The sequence below is a fragment of the Myxine glutinosa genome, chromosome 1 (genome assembly GCF_964187855.1).
Source record: "Myxine glutinosa chromosome 1, kmMyxGlut1.1, whole genome shotgun sequence".
In the NCBI taxonomy this organism is placed as follows: Eukaryota; Metazoa; Chordata; class Myxini; order Myxiniformes; family Myxinidae; genus Myxine; species Myxine glutinosa.
In genome coordinates this window covers 14,751,351-14,770,267 of record NC_136261.1, presented here as the reverse complement: position 1 = coordinate 14,770,267, position 18,917 = coordinate 14,751,351, and the positions used below count along the sequence as shown (strand labels likewise).

The window sequence follows — 18,917 nt, the reverse complement described above, 5'->3', positions numbered from 1 at the left end:
CCCCTCTCCCATTCCCCCCTCCCTTTCCATCCCCGCTCGACCCTCCCCTCCACCCTCCCATCCCTCTTTCCTCCCCTCCTCTCTCTCCTATTCCTGGCACAAAGCGACTCTGCGTTGCCCGGTAACGCTGGCTACTTTTGCTAGTTTCACATAAATTACAAATAAATGATATCACCAATGTTAGAAATTAATTTGTAGAAAAAAATAGTTGTATTATGATTAGTGTAAATCATAACACAGCAACTCAAGGTTTCAGGTCATTAACCTCAGTTAAAACAAGCCCGTGCCTCGATGACGATGTGTGGGGAGGCAAGCATAGCGAGGTGATCCACGCTAATTCTCGTAAAAAAGCTTTGTTGAAAATTTGATGACAAAAGCTAAAATGGCAAAGAAGTTACGGACAGACAGGCACACAGACAGACAGACAGACAGTCAGTCAGACAGATAGAAACACACAGAAGTGCATGCAAAACTCCTGCATGGTGGACAGGCTAAAAACACATCGTACACCACTGCTTGACATTCCGTGTCCTGCATGAAATATTGAAAAGCTTCTCCATGAGCCTTCGACAATGAAGACTAAAATTCTACATCTTCTTATCCACCTTCAAAAGTTTCCCTTCACTATAGTTTCACGTATTCCTTTCATAGTGTTGCATGAATGGCCTCCACCAAGAAAGCATGCAATGTTGACTGAGAATCGCACACGCCAGGGTCGTCTGACATTAGGATGACCTGCTTAAGACAAAATTTGACATGGAACACTCCAAGTTGTTGGGGATGCACCACATTTCAATGAGTGTCAAAACACACTCATCATCACGATTTCAACGATCCAATATTCGTCCTCCAGGGACGATAAAAAGTACGGAAATTATTTGTGCGGCAAGTAGAGCAGTAGATGGGTAGAACGTTAGAACTGAAATCAGGCCACATTTACAACAAGTGCATATACGCTTGGTGGTGAGTGCAAGAAAGCTTGGTGGTGAGTGCATGAAAGCTTGGTGGTGAGTGCATGAAAGCTTGGTGGTGAGTGCATGAAAGCTTGGTGGTGAGTGCATGAAAGCTTGGTGGTGAGTGCATGAAAGCTTGGTGGTGAGTGCATGAAAGCTTGGTGGTGAGTGAATGAAAGCTTGGTGGTGAGTGAATGAAAGCTTGGTGGTGAGTGAATGAAAGCTTGGTGGTGAGTGAATGAAAGCTTGGTGGGGAGTGAATGAAAGCTTGGTGGTGAGTGCATGAAAGCTTGGTGGTGAGTGCATGAAAGCTTGGTGATGAGTGCACGTAAGATTGGTGGTGAGTGCATGTAAGATTGGTGGTGAGTGCATGTACGCTTAGTTGTGAGTACATGAAAGCTTGGTGGTGAGTGCATGAAAGCTTGATGGTGAGTGCATGAAGCTTGTTGAATTTCCATCAATGGTGTGGGTTTGATGTCCATGGCTGCTGGGTGGATATTCCAGCATTAACCGATAAAGCGTAACCAATCCAGGATCAATTCTCGGCTTGAAGTGTTCATGACTCGCAAATTACCAAAACTCTATCAAGTGTAGAGGAACTTGAAGTTCTTGTATTTTAAATGTGCAAGTGTTTGGGTTCCTCGAGCAAGGAAGTGACTTTGACCTCTGCACGGCATCAAAGTTAAAGTATTTTTCCATTCGTGTCTTTGTCAAATTTCCACTCGTTATTTTATTGTGCATGACTGTGTTATTGTGTGTTTCTAGTTGGTGTTGGTTTGGAATTCCTGCAAACTTGTCTATAATTAATCGTTTTCTGTTCGCACCACATGCGCGTCCTCGTAACTTGAGGCTTCCCTCCCCCCATCGGTGTTTTGTAAATTTAAGTTCTTTCCTTCACTGTATTGTTTATTTCTTGGATTTTGTCTTCTCCCCCTAACTTCCCCGAACATCTGCCCTTTGTCTAACGTTTTAAATACAAAAAAAGAAAAAAAAGAATTCTTTCCTTCTCTCCTAGCAGGCCCCCACGTGTGCTTGTTGTCTCGCCCTGCCCCCTTTATCTTCTTTTCTTCCACCTCTTCCTTCCATCTCCAGCAGAAACTCACCTTTCCAATTCCAGTTTCCTCCATCTCATTTAACCCTTTCTCTGATCCACGCCCTTACTTCAGGGACTTTTCCCAGATGGTTTTTCACGGTTTTGTTTAAATATGTTGAAACTTTCCCCTGCAGTGTTTTATTCAGTGGCTTATTACAACACGCTGTTTTTCTTCCTATTTAAAAGGCTTTTTTCCTCATCAAATCATTCCATTAAAAAAAAATAAAAAAAAATCAATCACTCACAGTCATTCCTTTCAACATTCTCTAAATTCACCTTCATTCCACCCCTCCTCTATCATTTTCAAATGGATCTCTGACTTGAAAATCACAACAAACCCAGTTTGTTATAAACGTTCGTTTTTCATTAATCATCCACTTTCTAAACTACCCCCTCACCCCTCCCCTCCCCTCCAAAACTCCCCCCCTCACGCCTTCCCTCCAAAATCCCCCCTTTCAATTCTCCCCCTTAACCCCTCCCCTCCTAAACTCCCCCCTTGCCTCTCTCCTCGCCTCTCCCCTCCGAAACTCCCCCCTCGCCTCTCTCCTCCGAAACTCCCCCCTCGCCTCTCCCCTCCGAAACTCCCCCCTTGCCTCTCCCCTCCTAAACTCCCCCCTTACCCCTCCCCTCTAAATCTCCCCACTCGCCCCTCCCCTCAATCTCCCCACTCACCCCTACCCTTCAAAACTTCACCCTCACCCCTCCCCTTCTAATCTCCCCCCTCTACTATTTTTCTCCAATTCTCCCCCTCCCCCCTCCTCCTCAAAGCTGCCACCTCCCCACTTCCTCTCCCTTCCATCACATATCTCCACCTCCTCCAACCTTTGACTTTGCTCTGCCCCCCCTCAAACAACACCTCACTGTGCCTCATCCTATCACCATCAAACCTTTCATCCTCCTCATCCTTCCCTTTCTTGTAACTCTTCTGTAATCTCTGACACACTATCAACAGCTCTCCTTACCTCCCCTCTCACCCCTCATCTTACCCTACCCCTACCCTCCCCTGACCTGTACCCGAAGCTCCCCCTCCCTCTTCCTTAACGGTATGGACCTCAAACATCCGGGGCCTTCGCTCAAACCTGATTGATCTCTCCATACAGGTTGCTTCTGACAAACCAGCCGTAATCTGCTTAACAGAAACTTTCCTCCTTCAAGATGTTTCTGATTCACTCATATCTCTTCCTGGTTACTCCCTCCTCCGGTATGATAGATCTGAGCCTTGTCCTGGTGGTGGGGTTGCTATCTTTATCAAAAACTCTCTTCCTCACTCTCCTTGCACTGCCCTCTCTCCACCCCACCCCCAGGAGTACCACTGGCTACTGCTTCCTCTCCGCTCTCACCTTTTGTTCATATGTGTTCTGGACCGTCCTCCAAACAGTGATGACTCCATTTACACAGTGATGACTCGCCCTGTCTGACAACATGGACCAACTTCTATCCACTCATCCGAACTCTCTCTTCCTCATATGTGGCGACTTCAACTGTCATCATGCCAGCTGGCTGGGTGTGGGTACCTCTCTCACCAGCCATGGCCCAAGCAAAGGACTTCGGCGACTCATTGAGTCTGACACAATCTGTCAATCTCCCGACCCGGATATTAGTCAATGGAGCATCTTCTCTTCTAGACTTGTTTATGACAAACTTCCCTGCAAATGTCTGCTGCTCTTCTTCTGCTCTAATCGGTTCATCTGACCATATGCTTGTTAAAGTACACATCTCTCTGGCCATTCTCAGAGAGCCTCCTCAATGTCGACGAGTCTGGCATTTCACTCAGGCCAACTGACACGGTCTTAAAGCAGCCATCAGTCATCTGGACTGGTCTCCCATCTCTACTGCCTCTGGCATCAACTCATCCTGGGAATTCTTCCAAAGTAAACTGCTCTCCCTCATGCACAGAATTATCCCATCCCGTCTTCAGTTGTCATAACCTTCCTCCCGTCCATGGAACACGGAATCTTGTGGTGACGCAGTTGCCTTGAAACAACTTACCTTCGCCTCCAGGAAGGCAAAACCAACGGAAGGCAAACTCATTTCCTTTCACAAAGACCGGAACAAGTGTGTCTACCCTCAGGAGAGCCAGGAAACAATATCTCTCCACTCTCAAACATGTCTCCATCTTCCAAATCCTGGTGGCATCTGTTCAAATCTGTTTCTGGTGTTTGCTCCCCCTCCATCCCCTCCCTTACCTCAAACGGCTACACAGCTGACTCTGCACGTGAAAAAGCAGAATGTCTCAACTCTGTGTTTGCCTAAAAATCTTGCATCCCAAACCCGTCTCTCTCTATACCCACCTTACCCAGTCGTACCCAGCTGCTCCTGGACTCTGTGTCTTTCTCCCCTGACAAGGTGGAGAAGTTTCTGTCAATCCTCGACTGATTCTGCAATTGGACCAAACGGCATCAGCCCACGGGTTCTAAAATCCTACTCTGCTGCTCTTTCACACACTCTCTCTGTTCTCTTCACCCTCTTTTTTGCTCAAGGTCATCTGCCATCAGCTTGGAAATCAGCCAACATTACCGCTTTACACAAAAAAGGTGCAAAAACAGATCCTTGCAACCACAGACCAATCAGAATGCTCCCAATTATCAGCAAAGTCATGGAATCCATCATTTCTTCGGATATCAAATCCTTCCACTTCTCCAATTGCTTGATCTCTGATCATCAATTTGGATTCAGAGGAGGTCACTCTACTCAGGATATGCTGCTTCTGCTGTCTCAACAATGCATGGAGGTCCTCAATGTCAAACAGGAAAGTAGAGCTGTCTTCTTTGGCATACCACGTCCCTTCGATATGGTCTGGCACCATGCCCTGACGACCAAACTATACTCCTATGGTATCTATGGAAATCTCCACGCATGGCTTGCGGACTTCCTCTCTGGTCGTCGTCAACATGTGGCCCTGAATGGATTTCTCTCATCTCCCCTTCCTGTTCAGGCTGGAGTTCCCCAAGGCAGTGTTCTGGGCCCTATGATTTTTCTGGTCTTCATCAATGATCTCTCCAACTCTCTGGAAAATCCTCTCTATCTCTTTGCTGATGACTCCACTCTCTGCCGCTCCATACCTCATCCCTCAGATCGACAGTCTGCAGCCTCCTCAATCTCTGCAGACCTGGACAAAATCACAGACTGGTCAAACAAGTGGAACATGTCTTTCAATCCTGACAAATCTCACACTCTCACGATGTCTCTCCGAAAAGACCATCTGGGCAACCCTCCCATCAACTTTCTCAACAATCCTCTCCAAAAAGTTCCGTCACTCAAGCTCTTGGGTCTCAAAATCTGCCATAATCTTTCCTGGGAAAACCACATTTCCAAGCTGGCCTCCAAAGCCAGTCGCTGACTGGGCATCCTCCGTCGTGCCAGGTCCTTCCTTGGCACACCTGAGCTCCTCACCACATACAAGGCTTTCATCCACAGCTCAATGGAATACTGTTCTCCCCTCTGGGCCAGTGTTCCTGCCTCACACCTAGCTCGGCTTCACGCTGTTGAAACCAAAGCTTTCAGAATCATTGGAATCTCCCGCGATGAAGATAACTCCGAGGTCCTTTCACTCACTCACCGCAGGCAGGTTGGTGGTCTTTCTCTCTTCTAACGACTCCTCACTGGCCTAGCCCCCCCCCCCCCAGCCCTGTCTGTGCTCTGTCCCCCAAATACTCCTGCAGGTCGCACAAGATCTGCCAGCAACCCTCTTCTGGTTAAACTGCCAAAATCAAGACTCTCCATTCACCTCACTCTTTCATTCCTCTTTTCTCCCACCTCTGGAACAAACTCCCTCACTCTCTTCAATCGCACTCCTCCCTCCAGGTCTTTAAAACAGCTGTTCACCACCATCTCTTATCTTCCCCCATCCAAAACCTTGATCTTTTCTACCCCTGTTAATTCACGCCAGATCCACTTTTTTGAAATACCGACTTCTTTCCTGGAAGTCCGAGCAGTGTGCATGCCTCTTTTTACCTCTCCCACCCCCCTCCCCTTACCATACCTCCTCCCCCCCAACCCCTCTCCCTCCCACAGATCTCCCGATGTTCCTGCTCTCCATCTTGTCTCCTGCTCCCTTTATCATATGTTTTATGTGTCAGTTTGTCTTTTTGTGATCAATGTTAGCTCTTCCACGGGCCTCGATCTTCTATACAAAAAAAACCAACAAAAAAACAAAAAACAAAGAACCTCATCAAGGATAACAAGTACAAAAAGTTTTAATTAAAACAAAGGCCGCGTCGATGTTACACAATGCCTAGATGCAGCTGTGCCTATAACGTCGATGTTATAGGCACAGGACATTCCTATTGATTCGATTACTTGATGTTATTTTTGTGCAACGTGAAAATATATCTCGGCAATTTCCCGTGCATGGCGACGAATTTTTAATATATCTCGGCATTTTCCCGTCTGTTATTTCAGGCGGTGTATGACTGACCATGCGCGATTTTAAAAAAATATATCTCGGCAATTTCTCGTGTGTAGCGACACGTGAACGAAGCTATGCTCCTCTCTCCACATTATTGTGACGACGTATAAATTAAATATTTCATCGTGACGATTGTCATCAAATGGACGAATTTTTAATATATCTCGGCATTTTCCCGTCTGTTATTTCGGGCGGTGTATGACTGACCATGCCGCGATTTAAACAAAATATATATATATCGGCATTTTCCCGTCTCTTATTTCGGGCGGTGTATGACTAACCATGCCGCGATTTAAAAAAAAAAATATCTCAATGGACTTGAAGTTACAGGCCTTTGAGAATTCATTTCGTTCTATAAAGGGCAACTTCCATCGGATTTTCTTCCCGTTTTTTTCAACCGAGTCTAAAACTATGTTAGCGACTGTGAAAAATGAAATGATATATCGAATTTGATTTGAAATAAAACTGTGTGAGAGAGGAAGACACCACGGGCCTACAAAACAGGCCTCAAAGCTATGCGAGTTAATAAAATGGTGGATATTTGTTTATATGAAGCCTCTCCCACAATGGGTGGAGCTATGGTTCCCAGAATGGGTGGAGCTTTGAGGTTTTGTCTTCTCTGCAAGAACAAGAAGAACAAGAAGAAGAAGAAGAACAACAACAACAGCAGAGGGCACTCTTTGACCAGCGTCTTGCGACGCGGCTAAAAATGCAAGTAAAGGAACTTCATGATTACCTGCAGTGTCCACAGCATCCCAATCAGGTCGTTCAATCTTCACAAAGGAAACTGAAAAAATAGAGCAAATTGGTACATCAGGTTAAAATGTAAGGAAATATTCCATGCATCAGCAAATCAAATCGGAAAAACGTCACAAAGTAAGGCCTATAATGCATAAAAAAGCAAATACGTTTATGCATGAAAAATACCCAAAGGGGGTGTCGACTTTCTATTGGCACTGTATTTGTGAAAATTTTATTGAATAACCATCACCTCACGACCTCCCCCAGCACCACTCATTCAAATATACCCACTCCCCTCCCTGGCAGAATATCATGGCAAAAGCAAAGCATTGAATAGCAATGTTATTAAATACTTTCAACATTTCTGTATAATTTCGAGCAAGTGATTCATAAATCGATAGGTAACAAAATAAATTTAAAGAGAGACCAAAAATTCTCATCACCTTTTTGATCCAAAGCTTCCAAAGCTTCAGGTTCCACCATTACAATGTGAAGATCTGCAAACACATCAAATTAGAAACTAATAACAAAGTTTGTGTGCAGATACAACAACAACAACAACAACAACAACAACAACATGCATTTTAAAGGCCATTTTCCCTGCTAGAGCGGGGGTTAGCCTTGCGGTCCCCATGACAATCTTCTCCATTTTGCCCTGTTTTCTGCATCTCTCCTTGTTAACCCCCTTGCCCGCATTTCTTCTTCCACCATCTTCAACCAAGTCTTTCTCGGTCTTCCCCGTCCTCTACTTCCTTCTACATTCATTTCCATCACTCTTCTCAACCAGTCACTTTCATCCTTCCTCAACACATGACCAAAGCATCTCAACCTGTTCCTCTTCACAGCATCAATCACAGGCTCTATTCCCATCATCTTTCGCAATTCATCATTTGTCTTCCTCTCTCTCAACGATACTCCGCACATCCATCGAACCATTCGCATTTCCACCCTTTCCAACCTTCGTTGCTGCTCTACATTCATTACCCATGTCTCGCTCCCATAAATCATAACACTTCTCACACATGCAGCAGACACCTTTCCCTTCAGCTTCAACGACACTCCCCTCCTCATCAGCACGCCACTCAGTTCCCGAAAATTCTTCCATGCACATCTCACTCTAGCAACCGTTGCCGAGTGTGATCCACCTTCTCCATTCAGCATGTCTCCGAGGTAGCAAAATGTTTTCACACCTTCCAGCTCCACGCCGTCTCCAAGATCCAACTCAACATTTCCTCCATCTGCAGCTCCCTCTGTGCACACCTTACATTTGAATGTAGCTGCCACACTGGTTCATGACCCTCTCAGACCACTACATTTTTGATGAACCCACTCAGCGCACATTGTACATTGAATGGAGTTCACTCCAACACCCTTCCGACACACAGCACAGGGCCACTTCCCAGTTCTGTCCACCTCACCACATGCTTTACCACTTGCCATCACCTTCGTCTTTCCGATATTCACCTTCAGACCTTTTGTCTCCATACATTCCTTCCACTTCTTCATCTTTTCCTTCAGTCCATCCATACTTTCCGCAATCAACACCAGATCATCTGCATACAACAACTCCCACGGTAAACCCTCCTTTACGTTCTGAGCCAGCACCTCCATCACAGCTACAAATAGTAGTGGACTTAGTACCGACCCCTGATGCACTCCCACCTTCACCTCAAACTCACCGCTGTTCTCGTCCTTCGTCCTTACAGCTGTGCGCGCTCTTTTGTACATTGCCATCACTACTCTGATCAACCATTCCTCCACTCCTAACTTCCTCAATGCCAATGTCAATACTTTGCGTGGAACCCTATCGAATGCTTTCTCCAGATCAACAAATCCAAGAAACAACTTCTTCCTCTTCTCCATGTACTTCTCCTGCAACTGCCTCACAATGAAAAGCGCGTCTGTCGTTCCTCTTCCTGGCATAAATCCAAACTGCATTTCGTCGATCTTCACTTTCTTCCTTATCCTCCTCTCCAACACCCTTTCCAATACCTTCATTCCATGCTCCAATAACTTTATCGCTCGGTACGAGCCACACTCCAGAGGGTCACCTTTCCCCTTGTATAGAGGGACGAGGGTACTCAGTTCCCAATCCACTGGAATGCGGCCTTCTTTCACCACCAGATTACAGATCTCTGTCATTCTCTTCACACCCCAACTTCCTGCTGCCTTCAACATATCTCCCACAACTCCCGTCGGCCCTCCCGCTTTTCTACTCTTCATTGCTTTTATCGCTTCCTCAACTTCCTTCTCAGTTATCTTCTCTGCCCGTCCTAAAACTGGGTTACTCTCGATGTTGCCATCCCATTTATTCTCTGTATTCAACAGCATTTCCATATATCTTTTCCATCTTCCTTTAATTCAATCTGGGCCCACAACGATTTGTCCCACTTCATCCTTCAAGCAACTCACCCCCATCACATCACACCTCTCTTTCGCTATCTGCTTTGCAATCCTGAATACTGCTCTCTGACCCTCTTCCGAATCGAAGCGTTCTCCGAACATTTTCCTACATGCCTCCTGCGCCTTTACTACCTCTTTCTTTGCAGCCTTCTTAGCTGCCTTATAACTTTCATGCTCTGCTGTTTCTGCTCCCGTGCCCTTCGCCTTCTGCCACTACTTGAACTTCTTCCTCTTCTCGTCAATCCTCTTTCCAACTTCATCATCCCACCACCATGTTTCCGAGTGCCTCGGTGGTCATTTTGTCCATCCACATACCTCACCAACGGCTCCCAACAGACTAGCTTTCATTGACATCCAACCACTTTCAGGCTCAACCACATCATCCTCGACCCTACTCAGCCTCTCTTTTAATGCCTCCCTTACTGTCACCTCTTTCAACCTCCACACCTTCATTCTCGGTTGGTACTTCACCCGCCGAGCTTTCCTTGCACCTTTCACCCTTATGTCGCAGACAACCAAGTTGTGCTGTGAAACAGCCTCCACTCCCGGGATCACCTTTGTGTCCCGGAGGTGCCCCCTATCTCGCCTATGCACCATCAGGTAGTCAACGGTTGTCGTCGACCCACCTGACGTGTATGTAACAAGCTTATTATCCTCTTTCTGGAACTGAGTGTTACAAATCAACAAATCAGCTCCATCAGCAAACTCCAAAATCCTTTCACCTTCTCCATTTCTCACACCATATCCGTAACCCCCATGAACTCCGTCAAAACCATCCATACTCCTTCCCACATGTCCATTTAGGTCTCCTCCTACCACAACAACTTCCTCATCTTTCACGTTTTCCATCAGCTTCTCTGTCGCACACCAGAACTTGTCCTTCTCTTCATCGCTCCGACCAACCTGCGGAGCATATCCCGAGATGACGTTCACCAAGAGCTTTCCAATCATCATTTTCACCATCATCAACCTATCACTCACTCTAGTCACACTCACCACACTGTCTACAAACTCCTCCGAAAACAGGACACCAACACCATTCACGCCCTCCAGGCACCCTTGCCACACAAACTTGTATTTCTGTCCCTGCCTACCCTTCACCATTCTCACACCACTTCCCTTCCATCTCGTCTCTTGCACACATATGTCCACTCTTCTTCTGACCAATACTTCCACCACTTCTCCTGATCTCCCTGTCATTGCCCCTACATTCCATGTCCCAAACCTCAGAAACCGATCTCCACTTCGGGCTGTACCCTGCCCATATGTACTTGTAATTGTCATGGTTCTCTTTTTGAGGCAATGTTTTTATGGCCGGATGTCCTTCCTGACGCCAACCCTCTTAGCCATCTCTTACGACACGCAGGGATACGGTGTACCTATTCTAATCCAGGGTACACACTGGGAAACGTTTAAAACATGGAAATGGAAATGATGGGGGGGGGGGGGGGGCGTGAGAGGGGGAGGGCGGCGTCAGCATCACGGCTGTGGGGGCCCCGTCAGCACCACGCCACGGCGGCCCGGTCAGCACGACACCACGTCGGCCCGGTCAGCACCACACCACGTTGGCCCGGTCAGCACCACACCACGGCGGCCTGGTCAGCACCACACCATGTCGGCCTGGTCAGCACCACACCACGTCAGCCCTTCAAACACTTGAGACTTGGCTCAAGTGACTTGTTGACACCCTTGGTCGATGGGTCTTTAACTTCGCAATCGGAGTCGATGTCTTCTACCGCCTCCTTTGTGGTCTTGCACCCTCTGCTCTTTCCGTGCTTTGTGTCTCCCACGAGGTTTCAAGGATCTTCAATCATCTGAACCTACGCCTCTCGTCTCCTCCGGCTGCGTCCGTCCCACGCGTTGGTCATGCCTCGTTCCAGGGCTGAGTGAGCTCATGGCGTCACGGGATGGTTCATGATGTGTCCAGGGTGCTCATTCTTCTCCTCGTATTCTTATCTCTCGGAATCACCAAGGGTCCAATATGTTCCTTCAGAGGCAAAACCTCCCAATACTCCGCCAGATGCCTGCACCAAGTGTCTGAACCCGCGGTTACGCTCGGACCCACACAGTTATGTGCAGATAAAATCTGGAATTATAAAAACAGACATTCCTGCATTTAACAGTTACGTTTTCTTTCCCCAGCAATCCGAGATTCTCCACATTTTTTGACGGGGCGACCCAATTTTCAATAGCATTCTTCCTTATGCGTAGATACACCCACACACCAGATTAGAAGTTAGTAGTTCCTTTATATTTCAAGAAATTTCGATCACAAGGTTCAGACACATATATGGTGGCGGCCATCTTGGATTTTGACGTGGCGACCCAATTTTCAATAGCGTTCTTCCTTATGCGGAGATACAGCCACACACCAGATTAGAAGTTAGTAGTTCGCTTATTTTTCAAGATATTTCGCTCACAAGGTTCAGACATATACTACTGTGTTCAAAAAGTATCCGACCTTTATTTTTCGTGCGTAAAAAAGAAGAAGCTAGGACGGCGTTGATTGGTGCACATATGTAGGCGATCCTAATGCGCACGCTTGAATTTTTTCCCACCTGCAGAAGCTGTCATTCGACGGCAGACCGCCGATGAGTGAGGACATGTAAGCGAGCGCCGTCGGATTTTCGTTTTTGACAAAATGACGGAAAAACTTGAACAACGCTACTGCATCAAATTTTGTGTAAAGCTTGGCGATTCCCAAGTGGAAACGATCCGCAAGATTCAACACCGTTCATTCCATTATGAAGGAGGATTTGGGCTTCAGGAGAATCTCAGCGAAGTTCGTACCAAAGCTGCTAACGATTGAGCAGAAGCAACTCCGTTTGGAGATCGCACAGGACATGCTGGAGACTGTGAACAGCGATCCCAGCTTCCTCAACACAGTGATCACTGGCGATGAGTCCTGGGTTTATGGGTACGACCCAGAAACCAAGTTGCAGTCATCACAATGGAAGCATCCAACATCCCCGAGGCCAAAAAACACAACATTTGATGCAGTAGCGTTGTTCAAGTTTTTCCGTCATTTTGTCAAAAACGAAAATCCGACGGCGCTCGCTTACATGTCCTCACTCATCGGCGGTCTGTCGTCGAATGACAGCTTCTGCAGGTGGGAAAAAATTCACGCGTGCGCATTAGGATCGCCTACATACGTGCACCAATCAACGCCTCCCTAGCTTCTTTTTTTTTACGCATGAAAAATAAAGGTCGGATACTTTTTGAACACACTACGTATATGGTGGTGGCCATCTTGGTGTTTGACGTGGCGACCCAATTTTCAATAGCGTTCTTCCTTGTGCCTAGATACACCCACACACCAAATTAGAATTCGGTCCTTCACTTACGCACGCACGCACGTCCGCACGCACGGACGGATGGACGGACGCACGCATGGACGGAGGGGAAAACCATAGTCCCCCTTTTGCTCCGCGGTGCGATGGGGGACAACTAGCTGAGGTACCCGGTGTTGCTGAGGAAAATTAAATGAAAAAAATATATATATATGTACATTTCCTGCATGAAAATTGGGGAATATTTCCTTCATGGTTTCGTATGAATTCCCAATCTTGTGCGTTGCATAATTTATCCGGAAAGGTGAAGTCGGTTGAATGAATGAAAGGAAAGGAATTGGTGGAATCATGGGGTGGAAAATTACTGAGAAGAAGAAAAGGAGAAGCATGACTGGTCAGTTTTGTTGTTTCCAATTGGCTGGGAAGTGCCCCGAATCACAATTGACAACAGGACACAATTGACAATGGCACACAAAAACACAATCATATTGTCGTGTCCACCCTGTTGTGAAGACCTCAGGGCGACAGATGACCAAAGGAGCTTTAACTCTGAGGCGGTACTTTGTGCGTGTGCGAGGGGGGGGGGGGGGTAGTGGAGGGCAGCGGGGTCCTTACCTGTACAGACGGACGCGACTGTGGTTTATTCCGCGAACCCACGTACAAATAAACGTACAAGACTGACAAGGAATTGAAAATGTAACAAATCATGTGTTTAATGAAAATATATGCAAGGACAACAAAGAATGTGCGATAAAACCAATTCCTAATTGAGGCACCTCCATATGGACGCACATACAACACAAGGGGATGATAAAATAATGAAAGTAACAAAATGTAGCTTGGTGCGTTTGCCTGGTACTCAGCTCCGGCATCCTTGACCATCCGGGACCGTCACAGGTCCCGCATCCCTGCGCGAGAAAACACGCTTTGGCGCGGTCACGTTCACCGAAGCGAAGTCAACAGGCCCGAGCTCCTCCCTCACCCTTCTCCGAACGTCCCGAACTCCCCAGGTGTGCATGGCATGAGAGAGAGAGAAGAGAGAAGAGAGAACAGAGGAGAGAGGAGAGAGAGAGACATAAACAAACGCACCCTCCCCTCTTCGCTGACATCACCCCCGAATCAATCCCCGCGCCCCACCACTTCAGTCCATGACCATTCGTTCCTTTGGGGGTGGGGCCTCACGGCCTTTCTTGACGCCCATCAATAACATTTGGGGGCGGGGTTCCCTTGCCGATCGGCAAATGTGATGGGTTTCTGTCGGGCTTGTCGGTGTTGTAATGGGCCGAGGTCAAGGCTGGCCAAGTGTGCTTTATAAGAAATGAAGGGAAAAATCACAAGGGCAATTACACACTGGGGATTATTCTTAAGCCCTACCTAATTAGCATAGCTCCACCCCTCGCATGGAGACACATATACGATGTTTCCGGATATGCGGCCTAACAGATTCCCCACTTAGTTACATGAAGGTTCTTCTTCTTCTTTGCGACATTTGAGGCATGCTAATCTATACAATTCTATCTGGACGAAGGTATTTCAATACATACCCCTCCACAAATGTAACAATATTAATATACTTAATTTGGTGTCTGTCTGTCAATATTTGACTGTGATACATTCTTCTCCTCATCCAATCTCAACCAAACTTGACAGGAGGACGAAGGGTCACACAATGAAGATTGTAGCGAAGTAATTCGCCCCCTTCCCCAAAGGGGTTTTTCCCGCCAATGGGGTTGCGGATTGAGGTGAATATCAGTGTTAAGCAAAGATGGTAGAGCGCCGCAAGATAACTCAGTCAACCAAATCAGCAAAGTAGCCAAAGGGAGTGCCAGGCCGCCATTTTAGAAAGCAAATTACCGTTCCGTACTTCTGTACTTTTCAGTCAACATGGCGTCGATCTAGTTCTCACTGTTCTGCGATAAATTGTTCAAATCGACAGTCCAATCGCCTGATGTGTCATTCTTCAGGTTTCCGAAGAACAAAGAGAAGTTAGTAGTTTGATTTTAAAGGATTAAAAATGTAGCTTTTAAATGTAAGTGTTGGGTTCCAGCTTTAGAGGGATTTGTGTGTGGTTGATTGTGCATGTACGAAAACGCATAGATTAGACTCTAACTGTGTGTGACAGTATCTGTAGGAGCAGTCGATATCATTAGGAAGACCAGTTTAGAGGTCTGAAGGGGTCTACATGGTTTTTGATAGATTTACACCATGATATGAATATGAAGGTGTGCTACAGGAACACGCATCGGTAATAAATCGTGCAGAAATCGATAAGGTTACCGGCAGAAGCGGTACACACTGCCGAGTTTAAAGAAACTGTCGACAGTCTTTTTGATTCATTCAACAGCAAATTCTTCAGGGACAAGAAGAGACTGAATCGCCCCATGTGAACCAAATCAGAGCATGCGCAGTTTTTGGAAACGTGCATGCCAGTCTTCGCAAGCCTGAAAGTGGTGGGAGCAAGGAATGTGCTATTTATTGAAGAATTGTGCCTTGCTGTTTCCTTTCTGACACAGTTGTGACCGCATTTGCAGGCAGACTTAGGTGTGAAGTACTTATTCACATCCCGACTCAACCAGGACGTCGTTGAGAATTTGTTTTCTACAGTGCGGAGGAAGTCTCACTATATCACTCTCACTATAGTCTCACTATAGTCTCACTCCCCCCCCCCCCCCTTCCCACGCCTCCTCCCCCCAAGCCCTCTCCCTTCCACACATCTCCCTGCTCTCAAATGTTGTGTTTGTGTGCTTCCCCTTCTCTCCCCATCTTGTCTTCCGCTCCCTCTTTTTATATATTTTGTTTGTCTGGTTGATTTGTTTGTGAAGTAAATGTTAGCTCTTTCACGAGCCTCGATTCAGTATACAAAAAAAAAAAAAAGGTGGTTTCAGAGACAATCAATCTGCAAAAGAGTTTCGTTGTGCATTACCAATGGTGATGGTTGCAGAACTCCTGAAACTAGCTGCAGGAGCCAATTGCAGGCCAGATACAGATAAATGTGTGATAACACTTCAAAGTCGAACAAATAGGAGAAGGACATGGAGAAATCAGTCTGCAGACATGTCGAATCAAACAAGCAACAAACATGCTCTCAATGTCCAGCTCAGCTTACCAGAGCTGAACACACTCGAATACATTGCTGGTTACCTGTCCCACAGAGTTCTTCGTTGATATGAATTGTTTTCATCATGTCAGGTGTGCAGGTCGGCTCTTCAAGCAAGTGATACTGAGTTGCATGACCCCACCCTTCTTTTCACTCACAATAAGGCATACGACACTTCAAAGTTGGACTTTGGATCCCTTGCAGTTCCATCAGATGAATTTGTTACTTCCTGTTCTCAGTGCAAGGAGGTGTTTCACACAGAGTTTGATGATGTCAAGATGACGAGAGAGAACATCTGCCTCCTGCTCAATCAGGGTATGTGGGAGCTGGATGAATGCAAGGCTCTTGCTACTTGTAATGAAAGAGTAAAGTCCAGAATTGTGTCTGTGTTTGTAAATGTGACTGTCAAAAGGAAGTGCAGCAAAGTTCAGAAAGTATCGCACAAGGAGAACTCAATCGTGAACATACTGAAGTAACTCACTGCAGTGAATCTGCAAATGGGAAGGCAGCTTTTGAAATACGAACAGTCTATCCATGTACATGTACTTCCCTATCACATGTATATGTAGAGAATGTGATATCATTCAATTCCACCATGAACAAGTTGACTTCCATGAATTTCATTTCTTGATATCATTTGAATTATTGTGATTTTGACAAAGTTAGCTGATTTCACACCAAAGCTGAGCAAACATGAAAAATTCATGTACCTGCAAGTACATTTACATGATTGTGGATATTCACAGTTTGACGAGGAAGATATTGTTGCAGTTTTGTGAATAAAGGCAACCCCCCTATAGTTAGTTACACCACAACATGTAGCCTCCTATAGTTAGTTCTTTCTTATTAAATGTAAAGCATAGTCCCCTTTCCAGTGTTAGTATGTGTTGATATGCGTTGAGGCAGGCAGGATGATAGTAGGCCTCATTGAAGCCTAAAGTGCCTCATCATGGGACTAGGCCAGGCCCTGCAGGCCCGAAGAAGGTGAGCATCCAATGGGAGCTAAAGGGAGTGGCTGAGGGAGTGGCCCATGAGCTGCAACCAATGGGAGCTAGGTTAATACCTAGCTTAGCCTAGCACGCTAATATACCCGCCCGCCTAGCCTAGCACGCCTAGCACGCCTAATATACCCGCCGAGCACACTAGTCGCACCGCGCCCGTCGCACAGCGGAGCGAAAGGAGGACTATGGTTTTCCCCTCCGCCCGTGTGTCCGTCCGTCCATCCGTCTGTCCGTGCGTGCATGCATGCGTGCGTAAGCGAAGGACCGCATTCGAATTTGGTATGTGGGTGCAACCCACGTCAAAATCCAAGATGGCCGCCGCCATGTATGTCTGATGCCATATATGTCTGAACCTTGTGAGCGGAATATCTTGAAAAATAAGCGAAGTACCAACTTCTAATCTGGTGTCTGGTTGTATCGAGGCATAAGGAAGAACGCTATTGAAAATTGGGTCGCCACGTCAAAATCCAAGATGGCCGCCTCCATATATGTCTGAACCTTGTGAGCGAAATATCATATCATAGCATGTTTTCTGCGTCTTTTTTTTTTTCTTTTTTTTTGGGGGATACTGAATTGAGGCTCGTGAAAGAGCTGACATTAACTTCGCAAACAAATCTACCAGACAAACAAAATATATAAAAAGAGGGAGCGGAAGACAAGATGGGGAGAGAAGGGGAAGCACACAAACACTTGAGAGCACACAACATTTGAGAGCAGGGAGATGTATGGGAGGGAGAGGGCTTGGGGGGAGGAGGCGTGGGAAGGGGGGGGGGGGTTGGGAGAAGTATAAAACACAAGGACACCAAGCACTTCCAGGACAGAAGTTGGTTTTTCAAAAAAGTGGAATTGGGGTGAAATTAGCGGGGGTAGAAAAGATCAAGGTTTTGGATGGGGGAAGATAAGAGATGGTGGTGAACAGCTGTTTTAAAGACCTGGATGGAGGAGTGGGATTGAAGGGAGTGGGGAAGTTTGTTCCAGAGGCGGGAGAAAAGAGGAATGAAAGAGTGAAGGTGAGCAGCGAGTCTTGATTTTGGCAGTTTAACCATAAGAGGGTTGCAGGCAGATCTTGTGCGACCTGTAGGAATATTTCCGGGACAGAGCCCAGAGAGAGCTGGGGGGGGGCAAGGCCTGAGAGGAGTCGGTAGGAGACTGAAAGGCCACCAACCTGCCTGCGGTGAGTGAGTGAGAGGCCCTTGGAGTTAGCTTCATCGCGGGAGATTCCAATGATTCTGAATGCTTTGGTTTCAACAGCGTGAAGACGAGCTAGGTGTGAGGCAGGAGCACCAGCCCAGAGGGGAGAGCAGTATTCCATTGAGCTGCGGATGAAAGCCTTGTATGTGGTGAGAAGCTCAGGTGTGCCAAGGAAGGACTTTGCACGACGGAGGATGCCCAGTCGGCGACTGGCTTTGGAGGCCAGATTTGAAATGTGGTTTTCCCAAGAAAGATCATGGCAGATAGTGAGACCCAAAAGCTTGAGTGACAGAACTTCTTGGAGAGGATTATTCAGAAAGTGGATGGGAGGGTTGTCCAGTCGGTCTTTTCGGAGAGACATCGTAAGAGTGTGAGATTTGTCAGGATTGAAAGACATGTTCCACTTGTTTGCCCAGTCTGTGATTTTGTCCAGGTCTGCAGAGAGTGAGGAGGCTGCAGACTGCCGATCTGAGGGATGAAGAATGGAGCGACAGAGAGTAGAGTCATCAGCAAAGAGATAGAGAGGATTTGCAAGAGAGTCAGGGAGATCATTGATGAAGACCAGAAAAAGCACAGGGCCCAGAACACTGCCTTGGGGAACTCCAGCCTGAACAGGAAGAGGAGATGAGAGAAACCCATTCAGGGCCACACGTTGACTATGACTAGAGAGGAAGTCCGCCAGCCATGCGTGGAGATTTCCATGGATACCAAAAGAGGAGAGTTTGGTGAGCAGAGCGGGG

The 18,917-nt window shown here is 46.7% G+C and overlaps 1 protein-coding gene across 1 annotated transcript in view; it reads right to left on the bottom strand.

Annotated features, from left to right (window-relative positions):
* LOC137432451 (uncharacterized) overlaps positions 1–16,019 on the bottom strand; it is a 91,010-nt gene extending 74,991 nt beyond the window's left edge. The window contains exons 1-3 of the mRNA XM_078774913.1: positions 15,995–16,019; positions 7,639–7,692; positions 7,191–7,241 (exon numbers count right to left, since the gene is read on the bottom strand). Coding sequence (XP_078631039.1) covers positions 7,191–7,241; positions 7,639–7,692; positions 15,995–16,019 — 130 coding nt within the window. The remainder of the gene's footprint in view (positions 1–7,190; positions 7,242–7,638; positions 7,693–15,994) is intronic.
* Positions 16,020–18,917: the final 2,898 nt, after the last annotated feature.